General features: G+C 40.7%; 2 protein-coding genes across 2 annotated transcripts; one reads left to right on the top strand and one right to left on the bottom strand.

Annotated features, from left to right (window-relative positions):
• Positions 1–376: 376 nt before the first annotated feature.
• On the bottom strand, positions 377–2,345 carry LOC103401717 (NAC domain-containing protein 2). The gene is made up of 3 exons (XM_029094224.2): positions 1,950–2,345; positions 1,565–1,839; positions 377–1,128 (listed from the first exon to the last, which is right to left on the bottom strand). Exons 1-3 carry the CDS (start codon positions 2,140–2,142, stop codon positions 676–678), a joined length of 921 nt encoding a protein of 306 aa, XP_028950057.2. The 5' UTR covers positions 2,143–2,345; the 3' UTR covers positions 377–675.
• Positions 2,346–5,286: 2,941 nt separating this feature from the next.
• Positions 5,287–6,894, top strand: LOC139191931 (uncharacterized). Its single transcript, XM_070812962.1, has one exon. The coding sequence runs from the start codon at positions 5,287–5,289 to the stop codon at positions 6,892–6,894; it is 1,608 nt and encodes a 535-aa protein (XP_070669063.1).
• Positions 6,895–10,360: the final 3,466 nt, after the last annotated feature.

The raw sequence follows: 10,360 nt of genomic DNA, 5'->3' as shown, positions 1-10,360 counted from the left end.
CCAAGAATTGGAAAGTTGGTGAGTCAACATATACACAAATTCAAGTCATTGCCATCCACCTTTTTTCAAAGACCACAACCTAAATTTACAACCTTCTACCTTTGAATATCACTAATTTAGTCCATACTGCGTGCGTTCATGGCGGAAGATTTGGTTGAACGAAAGTTGATTTGAGATGAAATATGACCTGAATGTATTTTTAATATAATGTTCTAGCATAAGTTACAAATGCTTCTGTTCGTATTTTTGGTGCTGTCAAATGATAGATTTTATTAAATTTGAGATTAAATTAACCAACGACAGTATTCGAGTTAATAATAATACAATTCTTTCAATGAAAAAAAAACTAGGAATATCACTAATTAAGTAGACGATAGAAACACAAAAACATATTATTCACTACTACCACCATGAACTGAATTACAAACAAATATTAGACCATGTGAACGATATATATAACCTATATATACACATCTTGTACATATTTTAGTACTCAAACCTCCTAATTCACTCTTGGACCCCAAAATGCAGGACTCCACAACTGAATTCCCAATCCCAATCCCATTCCCATTCCCATTTCCCCTTTCCAGATCCGTCGACGCACAAACGCACTCTCATCGACTTCCGTCTCCTGTTGCCGTCCCATGCACCGACTCTAAATATGCTTTAACCAAATCAGTACGGCTTCTGCAGGTACATAAAGATATCCTGCAGCGGCGACATCTCATTCCCGCTCTGGAACTGCGCTCCGAACCCGTTCTCCACCGTCGTATCCATGTAACTGTACGGCATTTCCAGCGCCTTCTCCCACTCCTTCCACTTGGGCTCGCTCTGCACCTCGCACGCCAACTCCGGCGACACCACCTGCTCCGAGCAGCTCGAGTCCGTGTGCAGCTTCGGCACCGAGTCAGAGTTGTCGAAGTACACGTAATCGCTCACGTGACGACTGGGGACCACGGAAGCCGGCGGCGGCGGGCACCTCAGATTATCCGGCTTCCTGTCCTCGAACTCCGAGCCACTGCTCGCGTTACGACTAGTCGTTCGCTGTTGTTCTTGCTGCTGCTGAGGCTGCTGGTTCTCCACGGTCCCCTTCTTGTTGTATATTCGGCACAGAACCCAATCATCCAGCTGTAAAATCAGACCGTCCATCAATATCGAAAACAATTGTTAATCAACTTGCTAATTCATTAAATTAAGTTAATTAACCAAATTAAATAAATCCTAACCACAAATAGAATCCCCCTATTAATATCAGTCTTATCTTTTAGTTACCGCCAATACGCTTCCGTCAGCGTCACAATAAAGTTCCAAAATTGGAAATCTTGGTCACACCGTTGATCTAAATTAGGCTCAATATCCACCGTCCTTTTTTATGGCCGCCAATTCATTGAAAGACATTCGGATTTGGGGAATATTATTTAGGTCAAAATACGATTTGAACGACGTCGTGTCAAGCGAACCGTCATCGTCATCGTCATGCAACGAAGTTAGGAATTTACGATTTTACCCCAACCCCCATCGTGGAAAAAGAGAGAGAGAGAGAGAGAGAGAATAGCGAGTATACCCTGAGGCTGTTCTTCTTCCTCGGCGAGCGGTCAACGTCGGCGAGGCGGTATTCGTGCATAATCCAGTTGGTCTTTTCGCCGCGAGGGGCTTTTCCAGCATAGAACACCAGAGCTTTCTTAATCCCCACAGGTTTCGGGTGCCCAATCGGCTTATCGGCCCCGGTCGCCTTCCAGTAGCCGCTTCCGGCCGCCCGGTTCGGCCTCGAACCGTTCGGGTACTTCCGATCCCTTGGCGAAAAGAAATACCACTCCTTTTCCCCGTACAACGCCAAGCCTGCAACACAAAAATTACTTTTGAGTAAATAAATAATATTAAAAAAAATCGATTTCCCTGAAAACTAAAAAACAATTGAAAAAAAATGGCTAGAATTTAGGGAAAACTACCTGGGAGCTCCCAGGGGTCGTATTTGTAGAGATCGATTTCGGCAATGATCGGAACTGATATCGGCTGCGACGCGCATTTCCGGCAGAGGTAGTGTCTCACCAGCTCCTCGTCCGTCGGGTGGAACCTGAACCCCGGTGGAAGCTGTAAATCGGCGGACGACATTTCAATGGGTGTCGTTTGCACTCTCTCCATCTCGCAGTCGTTATTTCACTCGCCCTCCGTGCGAAGCAAGCTAGTCGGCACTTGAAACTTGAAACGTAAGGGGGAGAACTGAATATATAGGAAGAGGGGGAGGGGAAGGGAGGGACACGTGGGCGATAACGTTTCTTGGGCAGTCCGTGCGGACTGGTTTTTGGGGGCGTTTTGCTGACCGCAGTCGGTCACGTGTCAGCCATGGAAGTGCGGTGCGTCGTGGCAATAGAAACTTATGGAGGTGCGATGTTGTCACTGCTTACGCCACCTCTTTTGGACGGGTCTGTGAGTCGGTCTGGGTCGGATTCTCCCTAGGGATCCGAGTTCGTTCGACGGGTCAATAGCCGACATGGTACGGTGCGTCGGGGTGTACACGTCAGCTGTCGTCTTACACGTGCGCTCTACATGTCGACAGCTGGATCAAGAAAAATATTGCGGTGCATAATATTATTACACACGTTTTTGTATTATTACGGTGTTGATTATTCTTCCCTGAGAAAAATATTAAAATTGGAAAAAATCATTAAAATACCTTTTTGGTAGGAAATACGTTGGCATGCTTATCTTCTCGCGAAAGTGAAATATAGAATTCATATTTACTGTGATTTTTCTTTCTTAATTGTTTTACCATACAAAGTAACAACTGGAAAGGAAAACATCCAAAATCTCCACAAATTTGAATTTTATGGTTTCACTGAATTAAAATGGTTTTACTGTATTAACATGGATTACTATATTGATTAATTAATTAATTAATTTTTACGCGGCTATTCAGTATGGAAATAAATGAATGATATAAATAAGGGGTAATGCTATACTTGCTACCTATTCATATTATTATCTGTGTGATTCTCTAATCTAAGAGGAACATACCGATGCATATGAATTTTATCTTTATTAAAGAGATTATACAAATAAATAATAAGAATAATATTTTCGATAAATAAAAAGAAATGATCCGTGGTTCTAGGCATGATGGTCGTAGGTTGGCACCGTGGTTGAATGTTGAGTCAGTTTGAGCTGGCATTATTTTGACTCTTTTCAGTCCTACCTTTATTTCTGCATGTTTATGATTGGTGATTGATTGCTTGACATGCACGATGAAATTCACATTCGACACCCATTAAACAAGGTTATATTGTATCAAAGATTGTAACTCTTTTAGGACCCATTCGCTATATGGACGCACACGTTACAAGTGCGCATGCCCCAAATAAAATTTAATCCCACCCTTTCATTTTCTTAACTTAAAAATGAACTGATGTAATGAGCTGATATGGACTTATCAAAACCATATGTGTAGTTTAGGAGTTCTTAACCAACCCTTTTCTTGATTTTTGTTTTTATAAAAACAATTTAATGTACTGACTAGTATCGAACTCAACACACACAAATATAATACGTCATGTGAATCAAACCTAAGGGCTGTGACGTCTTATAAGTGAAGAAAAATATCATGAGACGTACTATTGATTTTTTTTTTTTTATGTCATACGATAAAGTTTGTTAAATTAGATGTTATATTAGTTACCAACAGGGTTCGAACCCATATCGTCACACAATGACTCAACTCCTTTTCACCACTGTGGTAAAGGGTCACTCGCACAATTGAGTTCTTCAAAAGTTGTTAAATGGGCGACCTATATGGGTAAAAATGAAATAGAGACAAGTACTTGATTCTTAGCTATCGAACAATATGATAGCTACATTACCTGCAATTAGGGATAGCAATCTAACCGTTAAACTCGATAACCGTGGATAACCGTCCAAATTGGACGGATTTGGGTATGGAAGTTTGGGTTTATTCTGGATATGGGGAAAAACTGTTTCTATTATTCGGTTATGGTTTTAGATATGGCTATAGAGGTCCCAAACCGTATCCATAACTGAATCTGACCCCGATTAGTAAATAATATAATTTATATATAATATAATAGTATAATATATATATATATATGTATGTATGTATGTATTTGTATATCCATTATTCCCTGAACCATTACCTTGAGAATACAAAAGTTGCATTTTGTAGCAAAAGTAAAGTTTTGAATCAAAATCAATGTGAACTCAATGGTGCTTACGTGAGATATTAAAGACAAGCCAACATCATTAGTGTTTTAATTTTATACTCAACAAGATCCATTCATTGGATCATGTTATACATCAAATGTTTAACGACGAAATTAACGAGGAGTAAATTGCAGGACTTCTTGGTGCACAGCTTCCCCTATTTATAGCACTGGTCCTTAAGTCTGAGTTAGAATCCTATTCGGACTAGGTTTTCCTCTCCGGATCAACGTCACCTCGACCAGTCCTATCTTTACTAGGACTATGAATCTAGTCCTTAACTGAGCCGGATTTGTCTTCTAGATTATTGATCCCGTCGAGACTCCTCATTGTACTAGGACTCAGCTGGCGTTCTGACCTAACCGCCCTAGGCTGGGAAGCCCACTAGCCGATCGGCCTCCCGGGCCGAGAGTGATCCTACCCTTGGCCCAAATTAATATTTTGGGCCCAAACATTGCCCCCTCGCTTCTGAGGTCCTCGGTCTGAATTCTTCGGCCGAGTTTCGGCCTTGAAGAAGCGAATCTATTACTCAGAGCCCTAATGCCCCAGTTCCAAGGCGTATTCATTGAACATAATTACACGATCTTGATTCTGTTAACCGAACTCGCCACGTGGCGTCCTCTAACACGACCAATCCCAATAATGACGTCCAAGGCGTGCGGCTGCCTGAACCGTCTTGCCATTATGACCACTATCTCAATCCGCGAGCCACTTCCTCAGTTCGTGAGCCCACTTGTCATCGTGCAGGCGTCGAAAAGTCTTCCGCCATTAATCTCGCCGTCACACGCAATCGTGCGCCCCCAACATCTGAAACCTTCGGTCTTTTCAACTGCATTTCCCAAATGTTCATCATGATCAACGATTCTTTCGGTCGATTTTGCCCTTTGTTTTGAATTTCAAACGATTACCCTTCCTGCCAAAAGCCTATAAATACTGAAAATCTCTCATTCGCACTTTACGCTTCCAAAACTTTCTGAAAACTTTTGCTCTTATTCTCCAGCACATTTCTTTTTCCAGGCCTTCGTCTTCAAATCCCCCAACCCAGAAAACCCTTTTACGCCGTGCTGCCTTCTTACAATGGTGTCCTTCATCTCCAAGCTTTCCAGGGAATGTGACCAGCATCAGAAGATTCTTGATCGGAGCTCGATCAAGACTATACGGTTTGAAAGTGACATGAGCACCGTCCACCAAATCTTGGGTCCTCTCTTCAAGGCGACAATACCGCCGACCATTACTGGCCTTCTCCAGGAGCACTGCCTAACACCCTTGCTACAAGGGTTTGAATGGTCGAGATGGGATGCGGCGAAACCCCAAGGCTCCTGGCCCTCGACGACCACATCCTGGGCAGCCTGGGTTGTTCGAATGGAACGGCTCTTCGGCGAACAATGGAAAGCCCTCGGTGTCTACGATGCCGTCCTCCTCTCATCAATGGATGTCGTTCTCGACAAGGAGCTTCTCCTAGCCGCCTTGTGCTTCTGGTGCTCGGCCACCAACACCCTGGTTCTTCCTCTTGGTCTCATCGGTCCCAACATCCTTGATATCACCGCCATTCTGGGGACTTCGGCAACCGGGCTCCCTATCGACGCGGCCCTCTCTGGGCACCCGTCGAATATTGATCTGAAGACGCTTTTTGATCGACGAGCCTTCGAGGCCTTAAACCGTGACGGTCAAATCCCGTCGAAAGAAGACATCCAGAAGCTCCACAAGAACTTCTTTAATTACAACACCCTCTATCTTCACTTCGCCGGCCGAGGAGAGGAGGACCTGCGAGAGGGAGAGCATGAAGCCTTCCTCTTCTATTGGTACAACAAGTACATTTGTTGTACCAAGTCAAACAAATGCTTGGTCGAGAATATGCCGGTAGCTGAGGCCCTGGCCAGTGGTCACGTCCTGGCACTGAGCTCCAACATTCTCGCCCATCTCTTCCGCTGCCTGGCCGAGGCGACCTTCCACAAAATCGACCCACACCAGAATGGTCCCCTCTGGGTCTTCCAACTCTGGTTACAAGTTTACTTCGCCTCCCTTCGGCCGGCCATAACTGACTTCTCACCAACAGAGGCGCTTGGACCTCAGCTGGCCTCTCGACCGACACCTCCCCATCAAGCCGAAGAGGTATTTCGGTACCTCTTCGCTCTCGACGACTTCTCCAACGACGAGTTCCTGATATGTCGTCGTCGAGACTATCCTTCCTCCGTCAGGCTGCCTACCTCTACGTGGGGCGCGGAGGAGGACGCCGATCTTCGTCAGACCTGGGGGTCGTTTGTGCTTGCTCGCGACCTCCCTCTCGGCTGTGATGGGAAACGGTCAGGTTGGGAAGTATATCATCCGAACTTCCTTACCCGACAGCTCGGCTATCTTCAGGGCTGCCCCGTCCCCCTTCTCTCCTCCCGAACAGTCCTAAGCCGTGGACGTGAACCTCGTTCCTCGGAGAAGGAATGTAAAACTGCCGCGAGGGAGTTCCAAGAGTACTGCCAAAAATTCCGCCTTCGACCGGCCACCCCCGAAACCCATTGCACTGACACCTTCGGTGAGTGGTGGGAAAATTACACCCAGGAGTTCTTTGGTGCTCCGGTCGAGGAGGTGCTGAACAAACTCTTCGGTGACCGACCTAAGAAGGCCTCGGCCCCCCAAACTCAAGGTAATTGTTCATTTCTCCTCTTTTCCTTCAACCTTGCTGATGCGTGAATTACTTAACACACAAATTAAACCCTCTTGTTGACAATTGTAGTATAGATGTAAGTAGGGTATCGTTCTAGGCCGGGGATTAGGAGGGATTACTAATCTATTCTAAATTAATTTAAAAATATTAAACAAGACTCAAGGACACAAAACTAGGCTAAAAACTCTAATAACTCGAAACACACTTAAAATGACTCAAAATAATGAAAACAATTAAATTAAACACTAGGAACTGAAATGGATGGAAATTAAATTAAAAGACTAACAATAAAGAAAACTAAATAAATAATATAATTTAATAATGGATGGGTGTTTGGTTTTGATGAAAAATAAATTAAACTTAATTAAATTACAGAATTGACAAAAACATGAAATTAAGGTGAAATGATAAATGACGGACTAGCTAGAGGGTTCTTCTCCACACATGACACATATGCAACCTAAATTGATTTTCAGTTGTTCTTTCAATAAATTGTGAATTTCAATACTCCAGATTAACCGTGAACAGCACTTTTTTTAACCCTCAGTTTTTCCACAAGTTATTGGGTTGGATGATTGCATACGACAACCCAAAACATTCCCTACAAGTTCCCTACATGAATTGCATAATAGAGATACAAGCAAGAATCATTAAGTTCTATGAAAAACATAAGCATTGACGAGACATTCGTAACTATGAAAAGCATGATACTCTTGCCAAGAATTTACTTAACGTGATTGTGACTAGCAACCTTTACTACTTGTGAAAATAAGTTCATAACGATTAGGTGAAATTCACTTATATTCTAGCATCAAATTCATGCATGTAAATTAAGCGTGCACTCTCAACCAACATACACAAATCAGTTTTTATACGAACGGATAAGTAAATTGAAATCACAACTTATGAAATCACAACCGAAGGTAATCAATTCATATTACAGATATAATCATGGCTTTGAATTAACCTCTAGCCAAAATCAATTTATTTACACATTATTAAAAATAGAAATAAAATAGAAGTTTTAGAAAGATTTAACCGAGAGAGAGAAGGCTTGCAGCTTCTGTCCACCTGACGTTGTCTCTGTCCTCCTCCCATCCGCGCTACTCTCTTCTAACCTCTCTGACCTCCCTCTATTTTCTTTCTATTTTCTGTCCCTCACGCTGTCCAAAGGCAGCTTTCTGCTCTCCAATTCCTGTTCCGTGTGCTTTTCTTCACACGCTGCCAAGGCAGCCCTCTCTCCTTTGCTCTCTCCACTCTTTTCCTCCACGCAGCTCAGCTGCTTCTTCTGTCATTCCACCTTGGATTCCTTCCTTTCCAGCTGCAAAGCAGCTTCCTGTTGTTTTCAGAAGTGAAGAATATGGGAGTCAACGAGGTAAAAAAAATATAAATCATGATGCTCTCTTGCTCCCTCTTTGACCGACTCTCCCCATTTCTTTTGTTTATGCCGTGACATAATTCTACCAATAATCCATGACAGAATGAGAACGACTAAAGCAATTTTCGACGAATTTATTATTTAAAACTCATTTGTGCTATTTTTATTTTCTTTGCATAACAAATCCTATAAACACAAAAATAACGTAAATAGCTCAAAAATGTAAGGAACTAACTAAGAAAAGACGAGTGAATTCGAAGTAAAAATATATATAAATATGATCCGATCAAATACCCCCACACTTAACTTTTGCTAGTCCTCGAGCAAAACCAAGAAAACTGGAAAAAGTACTAACATGAAAAACATTAGTTTCCCCCTATGTGACCCTCATAGAATTTCATTCAAGAAAACAAATCATCAAGAACCATAGCTAGCATCAAGGAACTAATCCAAGTTCATCTTCCTTATTCAAATATTAGCAGTAATCTTTGAATCATCCTTGAAGTGTAGTGTGTGAGATAGCCATGCTAATGCAATTTCAAGTTTTTATTTTTAAAATCATCATATGCAAACTAGTAACCTTCTCACGGGATATACACTCAATCACATATGTGTTTAGTTTTAGTGTGTTTCGCTCAAAGAAACAAATGTAAAATTTCTACCATAAGCTTGCATAAAGATCACTTCTCCACAGTCATAATTGCAAAACTTAAATCAAGAGGACTTTTATTGGATGTAATGAGGCTTAGGGATAGGGTTATTGAAACGAAAGAATAGGAAAACACAAGTTCCAAGCTACATTGCAAGCAATTCTTTTGTCTAGATTTATAAGAACTCAAGCTCTCCAACGATTCTTCAGAAACCTCCAATCACACCCTTAAACTGAAACTTGAAAAACAATTTTTTTTTTCTTTTTTCTTCGTATACAATCTTTCTTTTTCTTTTTCTTTTCTCTTTTTTTTTTTTTTTTTTTTTTTTTTTTTTTTTATACAAACATGAAATACCCCCACACTTATTTTTTTTGCCAAACACCTTCAAAGTACTTTACAACATTTCTCATAAGACAATCTCACATTGCTCACTAGCTTGCTTTGGAAAGGGTAAGGAAAAAAAATGTTTCAGGTATAAGGGTAGACATATCTGGAAATAAGAAATAAAAGGCTCAACATACACGGCTCAAATTGGCAATCTAATGATATCATTTTTCTTTGGGAAACATAGTTATTTGGGCCATAGTGGTAAACCTAATGCCTCTATCATTTCCAAGTTCATGCAATCAATGACAAACATTTCGAAAGATCGTTACGCAAGTTCTAGAGATGTATCTCACATAAGTTCATCACACATGAAAGAATAGGAGTGTATGAAAAATGCACACTTTCAATAGGCTCAAAAACTCACATAGGATGTATATGGTCACTAAATTCACATATGAAGCTTTAAGTCATACTTTAGTTTCACATTAACAAGGCTATGTGCATTTGGTTTTTCAAAGATGATCAAACATGTACAAAACTAACAAGAGAATTAGGAATTTCACAAAACACATGTTAACTAAGTTCTTGATGATCATGGTTCAAATTTGATCCAATTATATCATTGGGTCGGGAAACTAACAAAAATCTAATTCAAAACAATAAGGGAAACAAGACAATTTTTTATTTTTTAAAATTTTCCGAAATTTTTTTTTTTTTTTTTTTTTTTAAAAGAAAACAAAACTAATTAAGAACACAAAAAACAACAACACAGTTTTTTTATTTTTTATTTTTAAAAGAAAACAAAACTAATTAAGAACACAAAAAACAACAACACAGAAACAAATGAAATTCTGGAGATTTCTACCCCCACACTTAAACTGGACATTGTCCCCAATGTCAGAAAACACTATAACGCAAATAAAAATAAAATAAATAAATAAATAATAAGAAACAAAATAAAACAATGGGACTTAAAACTTCCCTAATTTGCAGTAAAATCAAGCGATGACCCCCAAGCTAAAATTCTGCAATCAACTTCAAGGGTGGAAATAACCAAAAGTTCCTGCAAAGAAAAGAAATAATTCAGTTAAGTACGCAAGAAAATTAATTAAAAAAAAAAATTGCAAACGAAAAATT

The sequence above is a fragment of the Malus domestica genome, chromosome 15, assembly GCF_042453785.1.
Source record: "Malus domestica chromosome 15, GDT2T_hap1".
NCBI classification, from domain to species: domain Eukaryota; kingdom Viridiplantae; phylum Streptophyta; class Magnoliopsida; order Rosales; family Rosaceae; genus Malus; species Malus domestica.
This window is presented reverse-complemented; position numbering and strand designations above follow the sequence as displayed.